At 43.1% G+C, this 18,443-nt stretch overlaps 1 protein-coding gene and 1 long non-coding RNA gene across 3 annotated transcripts; both read right to left on the bottom strand.

Moving 5' to 3' along the window:
* Window positions 1–1,059: 1,059 nt before the first annotated feature.
* Window positions 1,060–11,757, bottom strand: LOC133496875 (uncharacterized). Its single transcript, XR_009793876.1, has 3 exons — window positions 11,662–11,757; window positions 2,232–2,494; window positions 1,060–1,732 (listed from the first exon to the last, which is right to left on the bottom strand). It is a non-coding gene; the product is annotated as an uncharacterized LOC133496875 (long non-coding RNA).
* A 30-nt stretch (window positions 11,758–11,787) lies between these two features.
* On the bottom strand, window positions 11,788–16,745 carry LOC133496874 (uncharacterized). Of its 2 annotated transcripts, none has more exons than XM_061812936.1 (2): window positions 16,391–16,745; window positions 11,788–13,757 (listed from the first exon to the last, which is right to left on the bottom strand). In XM_061812936.1, the coding sequence occupies exon 2, from the start codon at window positions 13,570–13,572 to the stop codon at window positions 12,100–12,102; it is 1,473 nt and encodes a 490-aa protein (XP_061668920.1). In that variant the 5' UTR covers window positions 13,573–13,757; window positions 16,391–16,745; the 3' UTR covers window positions 11,788–12,099. The 2 variants fall into 2 exon arrangements, with proteins under 2 accessions (XP_061668920.1, XP_061668919.1); XM_061812935.1 differs by having other exon boundaries at window positions 11,788–13,736.
* Window positions 16,746–18,443: the final 1,698 nt, after the last annotated feature.

Here is an 18,443-nt window from a genome sequence, read left to right as displayed (position 1 = left end):
GGTCGCCACCCGCCACTTGGTTTGGGGAATATGTGTAGCAGCGAGGCCCATGGGCTATCTGAGCGGCGGACGATGGCCAGGCGTTCCATGTTGACAAACTCGGACTTTGTGACTACCAGTTTCTCAGGGTCGAGCCATCTGGCTTTAGAGTGAATCAGGGGGCCCTTGGTCTCGATGTGGTGCTCGACCCCATGTTTAGTTACGGCAGAGGAGAAAGTGGGCCGTGTCAAGCCAGGGAATTCACCAAGGAGGAGCTGATACTTGGTGCCATCTGAGAGTGGACTGGAAAGACCGCCATAAGTCGCCTCATTGCAAACAGGCAACGGAGGAGAAAGTCAGTGCATCCACCAGATCGCCCTTCTTAATGTCCACCAGCAGCCCGTGGGTACCAAAAAAATCACCACAGAGGAGAGGGAACGAGACATCGGCTGAGCTTGTCGAACCATGTCCAGGTTCAACGACTGATCCAAAGTCGCATTTGTTCCCCTTAGCAACACCGATCTGTTCATGTGTCGGAACTGGCTGTATGGTAGGGACTGATCTAGGTATTAACATTTAGAACCCATCTCAGACGTGACTCCACCAGTAAAAAAGTCCGGGGTGAAATGTTAACTGCATATGACAGAGTGCTGACCGGGTTTGGAAAAATTAGCTCTCTTCGTTTGCATAAACCTTACCCACAGTCTTCTGAGGCTTGGGTCTTTGTGAAAATAATGTAAACTGTGACCAGAATAATTTGAATTGCTATAAAACTGAACCACACACGTCTTCATCATTTTTACGGATTGGTTTTAGCTTACAATCACTGAGGAATTCTTGAAACGAATTAGTTTTTCTTCGACGTACACAAGGGAGGCTCCAGGCTAATGCTAGTCCCACACCAGAATGTTTACCTGGTGTAACGTCAGAGGTCAATCACACGAAAAAGAGTTTTTCAGACATGGGAAACTAGGTCAAAGTTCGCAGACTTTATTACATAAATACTTTATATTTTTGGGTAAAAACATCAAACAAGATATGCATTTTATGGTGCAGTTGAATATATATTTTCGTCTTGATAACATAATTTATATTTTAAAATTGACATTCGATACACTTAAACAAAACAACAAAAATTGTTGTTTTAATGTAAAAAAATATATATAATTCCCTCAAATTACCCCACATGCGCTGCGGTATGGACTCTTATCACTCATTATCTTCAATATCAGAACCGTTTGGTGTTCAAGCAACATTTTCTGGAAGGCAAAATTGCTTTGAAAGTCAGACAAAACTTGGGACTTCACACCCTCTCCATGTGTTTAAAAATTCACCACAAAATTGCAATCCTTCAGAGGTGTAGCTCAAGAACTATACAAGCTAAACACATGCTCTTTGGAACTAAATGTCCATAATAGCCATGTTTTGGAGCATTCTAACTCATGGGATAGCAGCTCCATTGTGCCACTTTCAAATCAAGATACAGTGATGCCTCTACTTACGAAATTGATCCGTTCCGGAAGTCCTTTTGTTGTGTGAAACGTTTGTAAGTAGAAACACGTTTTACATGTAAATAACCTAATCCGTTCCAACGCTAGGAGCGTCAGGTACTGGCTTCAACGCTGTTGATGCTGAGTGCACTGAAGGCTTTGGATGGGCCGTTGAGGTCGGCCAGAGCTCGCTGGCCGTCACCATGGAGGCGAGGACACTTGTCCTCAAAGGCCCCAGAGGAGGAGTGTTGAGGGAGGACGTTCTGAAACAGTCACGCGGGCACAAATAAGAATCCGCAATATGCAACCAAATAAACATGCAGAAACACAAGTATGCACACACGAACGCTCGTACATGGTAATATGTACACAGAGCCAACATAAATTACACAAATATACATAAAGAAAACATGAATTCTGGGTACCCATATTTTAATGTTTTTTTTTTTTTTTTTAAACTACACTGTCAGGACGGTGTTTGTGTGCAGAATTGAGCAAACGGTTCATCCAAGAACTCCTCTGGTCAGGGCATGTGCCTGGGCTGGTGGTGACGTTATTCAAGTGGTGCATGCGTGTGCTCTGTATTGTGGGTGGATAGTGACCTCTAGTGGACAAATAAAATAGCGGCACCGCTCGTGAAGGTGCGCTTTCAAAAACTGTCATTGAATTACATAAACACAAAAATAATAGGTCACATTTCATAAGTACGCAGGGGGCAACTTTGTGTTGTAAAACGATTTGTCCCGCCAGAACAGAACACACCAGAACATTTTGGTTATATCGGTCAGGAGGCCGAGAGCGATACTGTGATCGCTGGCCTCTGAAGAGGTAGCTCGGGCCTGGATGTTGCACATGGCCTCGTGCACCTGAGGGTCCCCGGAGTGCACGTCCATGTCGAGTCCCGCCTGGCATCGGGCGGCCAGCTGGCAGCCGATGCCAGCAGGGTTGTGGGACTCATGTACTCATTCTTCTGGCAGTCAGTACGCAATTTCTCCCCGCTGGACACAGTTGACGTCGGCAGAAACCTGAACAAAAGGTAGTTGAAAATTAAACAGGAAGTAGTCTCTGGGGTTTGTCGCAAGAGATTGAGAGACAATTAAAAAAAGGTTTTAAACAGTTCAAACACTAAAACATTTCAATTATTCATGAGCCAATCAATCATTCATTTTACAGACGTCTGCTATCTTAATGCTAACAAGTACTGTAATGTGAAACGACATTAATGTACTAACAGACATGAGCAGTAGTGTTAAAGGAATACTCCACTGAACAATGTAAAGCCTCAATCCGATAGGTCATGTCATATGTACGGTACCTTGAAAATTTGAGGTTAATCCGATATCATTTCAGAATCAGAATCATCTTTAATGTCAAAGTGTGTAAAACAAGGAATTTTTCTCCAGAAGTCGGTGCTGCCCTGGTACGACATACAGAACAGAAAACCAGAAAACAAGAAACAACATAGCAACAAGAACAGTTTGGAGGAGAGGTGCTTTGAGAATATTTTTATCGGCAATAGCGAATTTTCACGGACACCGCCATTTTGGTGAGTCACATGACCTACTTGCGCGAATGTGACGTATTCTATGTGTAAAAGAAATCATGGCCGATTTATAGTGTAATCACATGCAGTATCACCACCATCGGACACATGAAAATGCCCTAGTGTATCGTGAATTTTTGCCATAATTTAAATAGAAATAATCGGAGGAAGGCTCGGTGTCATATTCTGCCCAGTAAGAAAAAGAAACATTTAAGGACCCAGTGGTTAGAGAAGTGTGGTCGCCATGAACCGTATGACATATGTACGAGTGTATTTACGCATTTATTTAAGACCAACACTTTTAGAGTACAATAAGTCTCTGAATTCTTTTAAATAACATTGTTACGATGTTGCTAATCAATGATGACAAAAGTACTTCTTACAATTAATGCGACTTCTTGTACTTTCATATGTCATGCTGGTATTGAGACTTCCATCTGTTTATTGTGAACGTAATTCTATTTGATTTGCCATCATGATGGCGTGATGATGAACAGTTCTTGCCGACAAAGGCATGTCTTTTATTCGTTTGATTATTTTGTCTTTATGGGACTTGGCAAAATGTTGATTGGCAATGTCATGTACGGATGCTTTGGCATACTCCCCATCTGTGAATTTAAACATACAGCAGAACCCTCCCTCTCCACAAAGGCTGTCCATTCTTGTTGAAAACTTCAGTACTCCTCATATTTTTTTCTTTGAGCGACCTTTGTCAAAGGTTTCCATAATTATTGTTCTGACACGATCTCCGTCTGACCATTCTATGCCTGTGGTTAGTTAGCTAGCCAACTCCATGTCATTCCTGTCCGAAGATTGATCCAAATATTCACCATTATTTACAGTCGCAGGTTCATATCTGTATGGACGTATTCCTCCGTCTCCCCGATGAACCGATACTGCTGTCCGTGATTGTGTATTCCTTTGTTTGGGTACAGGATATGTCACCTCCTGTTTTTTAAGTCATGTGACTCGCCAAAATGGCGGGGCCCATGAAAATTTATAATTTCCAATAAAAATCTTCTCAAAACACCATTAAATGATATCAGATAAACCTCAAATTTGCAACGTACAGTACATATGACATGACCCATCGGATTAAGGCTTTTCATTGTTCAGTGGAGTATTCCTTTAAGGTAAACTTGAACCAAACGACTGGTATTTTAACACATACACATCAACACAACACATTATCAAATGTATACTGATTGATATTCGAGCCTTCGCTTAAATTTTCACATTCAAGCAATGGTACTTTATTTCACTCAGTACTTGTCGTGATTCTTCGCTGCATTACTGGGCTAAGTCACTCTAGTGCATGTACGAGAGCACCTCGTACCTCTGCATATTCATAATAGTTCATGTTTATCCTCTTTCATGAAATATTGATGGGTTGGAATTTTGGAATTTGATCACAACTGCACATTTCTTTCTTTTCTCGCAGTCAATCTAGATGACACTGATCTATGATCCAACCTATGAAACTGAAGATACCAGGCAGAACCTTAGTAAGGGATCTGATATTTTTCAACATGGTCCAAGTCCAAAATCATTATATTTGGCAAAATTTATCCCACATAATGTACACCACCTCTCACTCGAAGATAGTTGGGATTGGCTCCAGCACCGCTGAGGATAAGCGGTACAGAAAATGGAGGGCAAAACAGCTCAGTGTTTGGAGTCGCACTTAGAGTTTTCAAACTAATTCGACAAAAAAAACCCCAAAAAAAATCAGCACAGTGAATATCTACAAAAGATACTTTTCTCTGATTGCTGGAAAAAATGATTTACTTATTTTTATATTTTAGGTAAATCTCCCTTTACGGTTACTGACACTTATGAGTCACCACCTTCACCATGGAACAACCCTAACCCATTATTTCTTTAGGGAAAACTTGATCTTACGACCAACTTATTTACAATAACTATTCAGAAAAGTCATCACTGTGAGCACTGAGCTAAAACTGGAATATGTCAATAAACAGATTGTACCTTGTGCAACTTATCTTTCTAACTTTGGTCAGAAAAATCTTACCTTGCTACACAATGACAGGTGTAGGCATGTCTTGTAAAATCACAGTGTCATATTTAAACTAAAATGATCACACCACAGCAAACAAAATAGCATAACTAGCAAATAATAAAACAATGACAGAAGAAATGAATAACACAATACATGATGATTGAAACATTGAATTGAAATTTAATCAAGTTTAAGTTTCTGCATTGGCAATGAAAGCAATTGAATCGATCCGAGAATTGCTGAACCCTCTGTTCTCCTCAGCTATTGTTCTCTTTTTCCCTTTTCTGATATGTGGGCGGGAAGTTTGTTTACGACAGCCACCTGCCACATTCACGTTGAGCTTCATTAAAGGATAAAAAATATTCCGTGTCTAAATGACAACAAAGTATTGACACAAGGAGCCAATATATAAACGCACTTATTTTTCAGATTTTAATTTGCTGAGCATTTTGAAAATGATGTAATTCTATTTTGCTTCCCAATTATGCACTACTTTATCTTGGTCCATTCCTAAACATCTCCATAAAAAAACAAAGTTTGCGGGTGTTGGAAGGTGGCAAAATGTCAAGAAGTTCAAGGGGTATACTGTAATACCTTTTCAAGGCACTGTACATATTAAATAATCAATGACTATAAATGAAAAAGCCTCGTGAAAGTGTTACTTTGCATAAAAGACATCCACCAGGTGACAGCGTGCGCTATCAAAATGTGTCATGTGACAACCTCAACGTGATTAAAAGATGCTCGCTGCTCAGAAAAGGTTAAAGGTCAAACACTCACGCCACTGTGATTGGCTATAATTATGAGTATGCTCAAAGTTGGAACGTGCTCACTGGTTTTATAGTTATGTTTCATGTTCTCGCAACTACTGGAAAGGATAGTGTTCCCTTTGTAACGTTTCACAGGAATTGTTAGGGGTTTGTGACACCGGAAAGCGACTTCAAGCTTACTATCAATCACTTTATCATTCTTAAGTCATGGAAATATCTTGAATATGTTGATTCTATTCCATTTGAGGTAATAGTTTTCCTTTAAAGCTGCTTAGTCCAAGCACTCATTTATACTAGTGTCGCACTCACCTGCCATTAAAGTCACAAAACTCAATGGCTCTGCTTTCAAAAAGATTTACACTGGAATAAAACACAATACACACATGGATATTTTTATAATTTTAGCATCAAGCTAGTAGGACAGACTGATTTGTGACCCTTTAGCCAAATACAGAGCATGTATATACTTTATATGCTCCATCAGACAGGAATTAAAAATGGACTAAGACTTTCCACAACTGCAACATTCATCAAGACAAGAAGCCAGCATACTTTCTTACATGCCATGGGTTAAAAAAATGAATTCTAAAGTGCACTCCTTTATGAATGATCCTTATTGCATAGTGAAGTGTATTTTCCCCATGAGTCCAGACAGCAAATGGAGGAAGTACTCTCAGAGACGGACGTTTGGGCTGATTATTTTATTAAAAGGTGTCACAGCTGTGACAAATCTGTCCAATTGTCTGTTACCTTCGTACATCCCGCCAAAAAAGTCTCTCCACTGTTCCCCTGTCCATTTCTGAAATCAGTCCCTCTAACCTCCTGGGCGTGGACAGGTTCCCCCTCACCTGTCCGGCCATATTGGCTGCATCCTCTGTCCGTGACATTCGCCACTGAAAACACGCGGTGCACCCTAACTATGGAAGACGAACACACCCCTTCTGACACGGAAGCTCTTTTCGAAAAGGAGAACAACCACACAACCGAGTGAAGTTACCGGGTCATTATTACACTATTGTTTCAAGTCCTCGGGGCCATATTACACTATTGTTTTGAGCCATATTCAGATAATATCCGATCACGACCAAACCGCATTCCCGTCCGATCCACTTCCGTGGCGGAGATGAGCCATCGTGGCTTATCGCAGCCGGCCGGTGTGGCTTATGACAGAGCCAAGCCGTGCTGCTTTAGGGGGTTGTTCATCGCCGCCACAGTACGCGATGAACAACACCTTCCAGCCGGGGCGCTTTACTGCATTGTGGTCACACGCGGCTGAGTGAGGCAGAGCAGAGGCGTGCTGCTTTAGGGGGTTGTTCATAGACGCCGCAGTACGCGATGAACAACACCGTCAAGCCGGGGCGCTTTACTGCGTTGTGGTCGCACGCGGCTGAGTGAGACAGAGCCGAGCCGTGCTGCTTTAGGGGGTTGTTTATAGACGCCGCAGTACACGATGAACAACACCGTCGAGCCAGGGCGCTTTACTGTGTGCACGCGGCTGAGTGAGGCTTTCTTGGCTGGGTTCTTCAGAGCCACCGCCGTCCGCGAGCCCAAAGCAGATCTTTTGTTACGTTATGAGAGACCGATTACATGGTCCGCCCCAAACTATTATTTTTTTTTAGTTGCTGTAATCACACCTACCTACCACGGAGCTCTTGTCCTCTGCACCCGTGTAATCCATTTTTCACGACGAACCGGGTCTCTTGCAATCTTATGAAGGGTAAATCCATCCTTCCGGGTGTTCAAGCAATGTCCAGCAATGCAACGAGCTGGCATTTTGGCTAGCACGAAGGAACAACGAGCTACCTTACCGGAGGTAAAACTAATGGAAACAAACGAGTCCGCTTGAGGGCGGGTCTGTCCTATACGTCACTTCCTGCTTCTTCTCGAAAATAAATCCCTCGAGAGGATTTTCATGGTGGTAGTTACAAAAAGCTTTATACGTCAAAATCATTTTTTTGTGGTAAAAAACGCACGGGCCCATATTGGCTGCCTTTTTTTCATTAATAACATACTAAAAATCATCCATTTCATGACAGTAGCCCTTAAGGAAGACTGATCTGAGAATGCAGGGGGTGAACTTAATGCGGCCAGAAGCCCTGTTTGTGTGGGATGATTGAGGAAACGAGGGAGGGCCCTCTGGACTGAGAACAGGCGGAGGGTCTCAAATTCCGCTACATGCACTCCAAGTGTGAGTTGGTGTAGTGAACCAGAGAAAAGAGCTTTCATGCAAGAGGTCGAAGTTGCAGGTACAACAATGCAAATTAAAGTAATAGTCCACAGTTTGGTTGGCAACCAGGTCAAGGGTCTACCCTGCCCCCTGCGTGATCATGGCTGGGATTGGCTCCAGCACTCCCGCGACCCTCGTGAGGATACGCAGCTCAGAAAATGGATGGATAATAGTTTTGTCAGCCATATGAATTGAAAATCCTACTTATAAATGGATACCTACTTCTAAATGACGTATGTCGGGGCCAAACTACATCCTCCAGTACCGTAATTAGCAGTTGAGTCATTTTCAACTATGCAAACCTCAAACATGAAAGTCTGGAAAAACCCATGTAAAAAATAATGAGGGGAATTGTAACTCACAACTAGTTCAAATATCAGTATTTTCAATGTCCCCTTATTACTTTTTTTTTTTCATGGAAAACGTTATTGTACTACTAATTTGAGTAAGTACTTCTCATGATTTAATTCTGAAAAAATAATAGATTGTTGCCAATCCTTCATGTTGCTAAGTTTAACAAATCAAATTAATTTAGATACACAAGGTCAATGTGCTTTGTGTTTTTATATCATTATCATGATATACATTTTTATATCATGCAAAATCAATGCACTTATGGTCAAGTATCAACAATGGCACTGTCCAATGTCATACCCAACGATTTTGTAAAGATTTTTTCTTTACTTTAATGAGGGCATTCAATGGATTAAAGGCTTTGCTGAATTTATTTTATTGTTCCGTGTACTTTGGGAATCTGACCTGTTTTTTCAGCAAAAGACTGCAACTAAGATGTAATTTATCAGTTATTTTTTCCGGAGGATAAAGAATATATGCCTGTGAGTGTGACTTTCCACTTTTGCTTGAATTTACCGCAACTCGGCTACAAGCCTCACCGATTACATTTGTAAAGGTAATACCATTTGGTACACACATATGCCCCAGCTGTGTAATAGCCGCAAGGCCCGGTAGCTCAGTGGTTAGAGCTTTGGTTTGGCAAACTAGGGGTTGTGGGTTTGTATTCCACAGGGCCTCCACTCCCTGAGAAGGGTTGCGTCAGGAAGGGCATCCAGCATAAAAATTGTGCCAAACAATAACGTGCGTTCATCTGAGATGACACGCTGTGGCAACGCTGAAAGAAACTTACTTACTTATGTCTACTTCTTTATGATTAGTTTTAACTTGCACTGGGAGTGGAAATAAGTAGCTTGAAGCTTCTCTATTTTCGGAATTGTTCAATATTTTCCAAGTGTGTAATATATTCGCTGCTTGTAGTGAAGTCCACTCCTCCCATATCAAGCACTCTGAAGTCGAAATTTGTATGTAAAAAAAAAAAAAAAAGTTGGCTCTCGTGTGAATCGAAGTAACGCTGTGCCATGAACTCATCAAAGCGTAAAACCAATTGCACCACTGAGAGCCAACTTGATTTTTTTTCCTTCCAGAGCCTTTGACGCCCTATTCAACTTCCTCCTAGTGTGGCGTTACTGGACACACACCATCCGTGAGCGCATCGTCATGAACAAAGGCCCCAGATGCGTCATACAAGAAACTGCTTGCCTTCTTTGCCGTAGGCCATCTTGGACTGGTTGTACTCAATTGCTCAGCACGTATAGAAACGGGAAAAAAGTCACATTGGCAGGTTCACTTTTTGGAAATCAAAGTCCAGCGAGTGAACCCCTCCAGCAGGGGTCGGGAACCTTTTCGACTGAGAGAGCCATAAATGCCAAATATTTTAAAATGTGATTTCAAAAGAGCCATGCAATATTTAAAAAACTAAATACATGTGTATTTGCGCATTTATGTAGACCTAACAATTTTAGAGTACAATAAAGCCTCTGAATTCTTTTAAATAACATTATGATGTTGCTAACCAATCATGACAAAAGCACTTCTTACCATTAATGCAACTTCAGGTGCTTCCTGGTTTTGCTAATGGCTTGATCGTCTGTTTTATACATTGTCAGATTAAGCTTCACGCAGGTGTTGAGATTTCCATCTGTTAATCGTGAACGTGATACAATTTGATTTTCCATCATGCGGGTAGGATGATGAACAGCTCTAGCCGACAAAGGCATGTCTTTTATTTGTTTGATTATCTTGTCTTTATGCGAAGTTGGCAAAATGTTGATTGGCAATGTTGAGTATGAATGCTTTGGCATACTCCCCATCTGTGAAATTTAAACACACACACACAGAACCCTCCATCTCCACAAAGGCTGTCCAGTCTTGTTGAAAACATCGGAACTCCTCATATTGTTTTCTTTGAGCGACCTTTGTCAAAGCGTTAGTTGTTCTGACATGATCAACGTTAGAGCCTTGTGCACCTCTGGACATCGACTACCACGCAAAAACTACAACAACCCACTAGGCCAAAACTGTCTCTACGTCATATGCGTTGCCTCCCACACCGAACGACGGAAACCCAATGTGGACAAACCCTCACTGTACGACAGAAATCACACGTACAGTATGTCATTATGAGGGCTCCGCGAGCCATATTGAACCACCAAAAGAGCCAGGTATGGCTCGGGAGCCATAGGTTGACGGGGGTCATACTAAACATTTATAATGGCCTTTATCTGAATGTTGTGTTTTAGCTGTAAACAATTTGATCAACGTTGCTTTAAGTTTGTGCTGATGATGGACACATAATAAATATGAACCAGCGGTTTGAACATGGAGGATACCCTCACGGTCAAGAGATCCGAGTTGGAATTTGTTAATCTTGCATGGTTTTCCCTTGCATATTCCTTCTTTCTCCCACTTTCCAAAAATCATGCACTATAGATTGATTGAAACCACTCAATCAGCCATTGTTGTGTGAATGCTTCTTTTGCTTACGGAGGAGCAGATCTGAAATAATTTAACGTGCCTCTGATTTATCCTCAGCCAATTTTACATGTTCAAATTGGCGTTTATCTTCATACATCATGATCTCATTTTTTATATCACAAAAACGTTGCATTAGAACAGGGGTGTGTAGACCCCATGCCGACTCTCTGTGTATTAACCAACAACGATGTCAGCTCACTATCTGCCACGTTGCGTGTTTACACAATGTTATTTGAAACCACAGCGTCCTGACCAGTCATCTGCTTTCAGGACGATGGTGGGTGTTCTGTCACTATGTGTCAACCTTCCAGTCTGGGGTCATGCATACATGGTGAGTCTGTGCAAACCTCACCTCTCTTCCTAACATTTTTGTCATCTCTGCTTGCAGGCCCGAGGGGAGCTTGTACCAAATGTTTAGGAACTAGTTCCTCTTACCAAAGTAAACAAGCTAACACCATGAGTAACCATTATAGGGACTTTCAAACTGCATTACTATGTGAAGAGTTTGTTTTCAAAACGAGACATAGGCATTTTTTTCAGATTTACGAAACTCGCGCCAAAATTATCCATTCGGAGCTTGTTTTAAAACATTTCTGATACCTCGCTCAGGAGTTCGGTATCAAATTTTAATAGGTTCGTCGGAGATAGGCACTCAGAAATGAAGACAAGACACACTTCTGGCTACCAACAATTGGCACTTTATTGGTCCCACACAGAAATGGTAACACAAGCACAAGCACAAATCACGTGGTATGAAGCTAAGTAATATCCAACCAGCTCTTAGAAGAATATCCAGCTCTTACCGTGCGCCAATAGGAGGGAGAGCCAACACTCCAGGTAGAGCAGCTTCAATACCGGCTGGGCATCCGTACGCAACCCGCAGCAGACTCTACCGGAGTATCTAAAGTTCTCCTTTTATACTCTGCGGAAGGAGGGGTGAGTGGCCAATTCATCCCGCCTGACGCCACACTATTCTTTGTTACCAACAGATGGCGTTGCACGACATCATATAACACAAAAACATCTTTTTATGACATTGCTGGTTATCCAAACATCCTTTTATGACATTGCTGGTTATTCAAAGCTATTGCGATCGTCTTTTAGGTTATACAAAGCTATTGCGAAACATATACGAAGCTATTGCGAAACATCTTTTAATTATGGAAAAACAACACAATAAAATTATTCTTACTTCATTCCACTCTTGATGTTTTTCCATCATTCAAAATGTAAGCAATTGATTATAGGCGATTATATATTTCCTTCTCTACCCAAGCCGGATGCGTCGCACATAATAGCAAGTTCCCATATTGCATAGCGTAAGCACACAAATAACAATCATTAACACGATCAAGGGTGGCAAGAAAGTAGTACGCGCAGTGGAGGACATTCCTGTGAAGATGTCCCACCAATGATGAGACTAATTTAGCGGCATGCACTACTTCCCCTTTTACTACCATAGTTGACACCATGAGACTGGAAATGTTAGACGCATGTGACTTGATGAGTTTTTGGATGTCTGTAGAACTCTCCAATGCGCATTTGAATCGTTCCAGAGACATTGACCAGGGGGAGCGTAGTACCTCCCACTGGACCGCAGTCAACCTGCGGGACTCCGAATAGTTAGTCAAACGATACGTCATGTTTCCCCAGCGCCATATGTGTACATCTTGAAGGCATCCTACAAAAAGAACCGAAGGTACTTGTGAGTTATTTTGTGTTGTAGCCACACAGAGAGTATGAGGTCCAACTTGCCACATCATCTCTCTGGCTGGCTCCCTAGTCCAATCACAAAGTACAACCTCTGAGTCGGTTAGGCACGGATTCGAGTACGCATGTTGTAATCTGCAAGCCAACCCTTGGTCTGTTAAATCACATAAATCTGATTTAAAGGTTTTGTTGGTTTTTGGTTCAAACCACTCTCCGTCCATGTGTAAAAACCAATATCCACTTGTCGTTATAACAGGCAAAACCTGATATTTACAAACCACCTTTGTTGTCGTCACGTTGTACTGGGTCCAATACCCCGTACATTTATTTTTGTTACATTTAGTATGTTCGGGATGTAATGTCAACCACAAAGAGTCGGAAATGTTCCAAACCATCCGCCACTCTTGATAATTTCCCGACGTAACTATCCTTAGAAACGACTGCTTTTGAGCCGCAGCGTGTAGAGTTTGAATACTACATACTGTCCAGCTACTCTGTTCTGTCAAGTTCTGAAGCACTTTCTCTGCTTCGTCCCATAATTTGATATCCCAATTAAACACTGTTTTCCAAAGTTTTGCATTTTCTTTTTGTCCCACCAGAGCTTTAGGAAGCCAAACCCCTATTTGATGCAAGGCCCTGGCAGAGTGTTCTCCAGTATTGGACAGCATGGTCCTGGTTACCTCATTATCAGCAGTATTTGCCAATCCCAATACGGTTCCCGTTCCCCCCAACAAAGTATCATACCATGCCCTTTTTATTCTGTTACATATCGGAATCGGGGGAAAGTGAATTGTCCAGTATATCTTGGTTTCAACCACCGCTTGAGCTAGGTGTGTACAGGTGTCAAGAATTGGAGTCAAGTGTGTTTGAATGACCGTGACCACATACCCCCACCTCAAATCACCATCATCCCCAACCTCCCCGATGGTGAAATCCTCTTCTGCAATTGCCGTCCAAGACGTTCCTCGATGATATCCCGATGAACTGGCTTGTCTCGCACGCATGACCTTCGGTCATTCCCCAGGAGAGTCGGACCATGGCACCAACGGCAAGGAGGCAGATGACCCAGTCATTTCCAATTCCTCGGCGCCGGATGTCCTCCATCTCTGCGTCCTCCCGTCGAGGGTCGTCCAATCATCAGCTCCCACTTCAACAAGCACCCACCAAGCTGCAACAGATATGGTTACCACTATTGACAAAAGAAAACATGATTAGTATTCTCGCATGTAACATTTGTTCACGGGTACGTTCACCCATTTTTCCTCTCCTTGATATAAAACACTGACTGTGGCATCAGACCCCTGAGCTATAATTTCAGCAAGTCGAGGAGGTCCTGATTGCATTTTCCCCAAAGATATGGGAAACGGTGTCATTTTTACCTTTCCCACCAATATTGTCCGCACATCAATTCCTGTTCCAAATTGAAATTTACCTTTTTTCAAATACAAAGTCATTCCAGCCAGGATGTCCATTCCAATTATCCACTCTGGGATGGGGGTGACGACCACTTCAAATTTCCGTATTGGCATTTTCCCAATTTTCAATGGAAGAATTACTGCTTTTCCATTTACAATTTGTCCCCCCAATCCTCGCAGTGGAACATTTTCACCCTTCATTTTATCAGGGTTTCCGTGTCCAATTGAACATGGGGGTCTGATGTCCCCAACTGACCATCGATTGATAATTTTGTTCTGGCTGGTTGACTGAGTTTGTCCTCCATCCTAGCTGAGGAGGTCAAAGGTACGTGACCTCTTGTCCTTATTTTTCCCCTTACTCTTGGGTTTCGCTCGGCCCTTTCTCACAGCAGCCACATAGCTGGGGCCTCTTGTGTCAACTAGCATGTCGTCGCTTGAGTCTGTATCTTCCTCTTCCTCTTCTTCATCCTCAAATGCATCCAAGGGAGGGGCTGTTGGTTGAGCTGCCGGCGTCATCATTCCCTTTATGATGGTGGCCAGCTGAGCAATTTCTGATTTTCCCTTTGATCCCCTGCTCAAGCAATTTACCTTCAATCCCCTTTGTTTGCATCTTGCAGCCAAGGCACTTGTGGGTAGCCCGTCAATTTCTTCTGCCGGTACTCCCGCTACAATGAGTGCTTTCCACATTTCCCGCCTACTACTCCCGGCTTCGGGCGGTTTCGCGCGCGGTCGTTTGCCATCTGTTTCGGACCTGTAATTCTCAGGGCAAGGCTGATGTACTGTGTCTCCCCAATCTCCCAAAGTCGCCAACTCCAACAAGCGCGTTTTCACGTCACTGAAGCTGTTATCGACGGCTCCTAACAAAATGGTAAGTATCGCAGACCTGTAGTGGGGGGGTGCGTCTCGAATCATTGCATCACGCACCACCTTTGGCACTGCTGTTTCATCAATAAAAGCATGACCCGCTCGCGATATCGACTCGCGCGTACACAATCTCCCCATTCTGTGAATTGCGTCGCGGATGGTTACCCAAGGCCCTTTGATCTCGGGCCAATCATGCCACGTTGGATACACAGATTGCGCTGTCATAGCATACAAGGCAAATAGCGAAAAAGAATCACCTGCCGCCATTGCTCTCCCGCTTGCACGAAACTCGGCATTCATTCGAGAATCTGAACTCAAGCCTCCAAATCGCGAAAAGTCCTCTGAGTCAAGCTCTATGGTGTCAGCTCCTTCCTCATACATCCGCCTGAGCCAAGAATCAGCTGGTTCTCCCTGCTTTTGTCGATACTTTGATGTTAAATGGGCTCTCTTCCTGAGAGAAGTCCTCTTTTGTTTTCGTCATTCTGGGCGGCGGCTGAGGCTGTTCTATTCGCCTCATTATAGGGTTTCCTTCCCTATCAACTATAGGTACATTATTCTCATCTCGCGGTTCTTCAAAGACGGGCAAGACAACATGCTGTTCCTCCCGTCTCCGCGAGATCGGTTTAACTTGGAGATGTCCAAGTTGTGGATACAGCGGTTGAGGTTTCATTTCCCCTCCATATTGCATGTCGCCATCTCCCCATATGTCGCCATTCCATCCCTCTGGCTCCCAGTCTTCCTGGAGTGCCACAGCGAAAGAGCGGACCTGTTTTGGGTCGATGCGACGCGGTCTTTTATTACTTTTCTCGCGCGCCATTGAAGAAATAAAAGCCACTGATTTCTCCAAGATTTTCTGCGCTTTAGCTTGGTCATATTGGAGCGCTTTAATATTCTCTTCAAGTTGCGCTATCTTTTTATCTTTTTGCATTTCAGAAGCGCATACTTTATCCAAAGCCTTTGTTCTTTCCTTCCAGGCTTCGGCAAAAATCCACAACATCTCTCGGACGCCACCCAGCGGGGCTTTGTCCCTCACATCCACCCTGCTTAACATGCGCTGTAGCAGCGGTGGAGTTGCCAAGGGAATTTCTCCTATCCACGGCTTAGGGCGTCCCCCGTACCGTCTAAGGAGTTTCCCTATTTCTTCAAATCCAAGGCTCTCCCAGTCGGAGACGCCATCCTCATTGGGAGCCACCTCCGCTCCCTTCACAGTTTTACACTTAAAACTTGAGGCCACTTCCGCCTCCTTCACAGTTTTGCTCTTAAAGCAACAAGCCATTTTTGAATGTATTCTCCGCGATCCTGCCGACAACGCCAAAAATGTTTTAAAACATTTCTGATACCTCGCTCAGGAGTTCGGTATCAAATTTTAATAGGTTCGTCGGAGATAGGCACTCAGAAATGAAGACAAGACACACTTCTGGCTACCAACAATTGGCACTTTATTGGTCCCACACAGAAATGGTAACACAAGCACAAGCACAAATCACGTGGTATGAAGCTAAGTAATATCCAACCAGCTCTTAGAAGAATATCCAGCTCTTACCGTGCGCCAATAGGAGGGAGAGCCAACACTCCAGGTAGAGCAGCTTCAATACCGGCTGGGCATCCGTACGCAACCCGCAGCAGACTCTACCGAGAGTATCTAAAGTTCTCCTTTTATACACTAAGCGTGTGCGGAAGGAGGGGTGAGTGGCCAATTCATCCCGCCTGACGCCACACTATTCTTTGTTACCAACAGATGGCGTTGCACGACATCATATAACACAAAAACATCTTTTTATGACATTGCTGGTTATCCAAACATCCTTTTATGACATTGCTGGTTATTCAAAGCTATTGCGATCGTCTTTTAGGTTATACAAAGCTATTGCGAAACATATACGAAGCTATTGCGAAACATCTTTAAATTATGGAAAAACAACACAATAAAATTATTCTTACTTCAGAGCTGGATAATTTTGGCGCGAGTTTCGTAAATCTGAAAAAAAATGTCTCGTTTTGAAAACAAACTCTTTATGTGTAAGTAAGTTTCTTTCGGCTTGTCCCATTAGGGGTTGCCACAGCGTGACATTTCATATGAACGCTCATATTTGTATGGCATAGTTTTAACGCCAGATGCCCTTCCTGACGCAACACCTCTTGGAGAATAGAGGCCCCAGTGAGATACGACTCACAACCCCTGGTTTACCAAACCAATGCTCTAACCAGTGAACTATGGGGCCTCCTGTGTGTGATTGGGGTTATCTCTCATCAGCAGGTTTTGCCCAGTTTTTGCAGTATATTACTACCAGAGTGGCTGCTTGTAAGACTGCAAACCCTCGGAGAACGACACAACATGGACCTCACTGTTGATCAGTTTAACATACACGCATCCAATTCCGATTCATAGTCTCTTGCTTTGAAGTAGCTGCTGATACTGAGCAGAAATGTGTTCGCCCCCAATTTGCCGATCATGTCATCAGATTTAATCAGATCTACATTCAAAGATTTTTATTTATTTATTTTACTGATCCACATAAAATTTGACTAATACACCGAAAGCACCAATCCATCCAGCCATCCTTTTTATGAGCAGCATATCCTCACAAGAATCGATTCTTGGGAGTGTCGGAGCCAATCCCAGCTGTCATCGGGCAGGAGGTGGGTACACCCTGAACTGGTTGCCAGCCAATCACAGGGCACACATAGAGACAAACAGCCGCACTCACAATCACATCTCGGGGCATATTAGGGTGTCCAATTAAGTTTGCATATTTTTTGGGGGGTGTGGGAGGAAACCGGAGTGCCCGGAGAAAATCTACGCATACACGGGAAGAACATACAAACTCCACACAGGGAGACTGGGATTGAACCCAGGTCGTCAGAACTGTGAGGCCAAATTTTTCCAGCTGCGGTCACCGTGGAGCGTGTTCCGAACCGCTGTACAGTATTTTGTGAAAAAATGTGAGTGTACAAAAATGTCCAAAAGATGGCGACATTGAAACACTGCTTCAGTTTTTGGCCTCATTGAAACATTATTCATCCCAGTTCTTTTTCCTTTGTAGTAAAAAAAAAAGTCATCTAACAAGGAAACAGGAGTAACAGCAAACTGAAAAACATACAAACAAAAAATAATGGTTATGATTTCAACTCACACTACTTTGGGATCAAAATACTCTCTTTAAAAGACGTGCTAGGGGCAAGTGTTAAGTTGTGCACGCATGTAACATGCATGAAGTCAGAATACTGTAGTGATATTCCTGTGAGACTGCGCACTAGGTCCTCTGCTTTATGATTGAACCCTTTTCTCGACACAAAATACATGAAAGGAGGGCAAGAAAAGGAGGTGCCAGCAAGATCACAGGCAAGCCACAGCTGAAAGTTTAAAACGAAAAGAAGCTTTACGCTCAATTTTCTGCGGCGAACTTTTTGATGAAGAGGATGGGGGATGGAGAGAGGGTTCTGAATGTATGCATCAGGGCCGGAGGGCGAGGCGAGTTTGGTGGAGGGGAGTCTCTTCTTGTGCTGTTTGCTCCTCTTTCATCTGTCTGTTTCAGGACAGAGTGTGACGCCTCAGGATTGTTCTTTAGTTTATTAAACAATCCATTATTTAGCTC

This window comes from Syngnathoides biaculeatus, chromosome 23, assembly GCF_019802595.1.
Source record: "Syngnathoides biaculeatus isolate LvHL_M chromosome 23, ASM1980259v1, whole genome shotgun sequence".
Lineage (NCBI taxonomy): Eukaryota > Metazoa > Chordata > Actinopteri > Syngnathiformes > Syngnathidae > Syngnathoides > Syngnathoides biaculeatus.
This window is presented reverse-complemented; position numbering and strand designations above follow the sequence as displayed.

Excerpts from the sequence above, each read along its gene's own strand:
- LOC133496874 (XM_061812936.1), bottom strand. The coding sequence starts at position 13,572 with ATGCGTGCGAGACAAGCCAGTTCATCGGGATATCATCGAGGAACGTCT.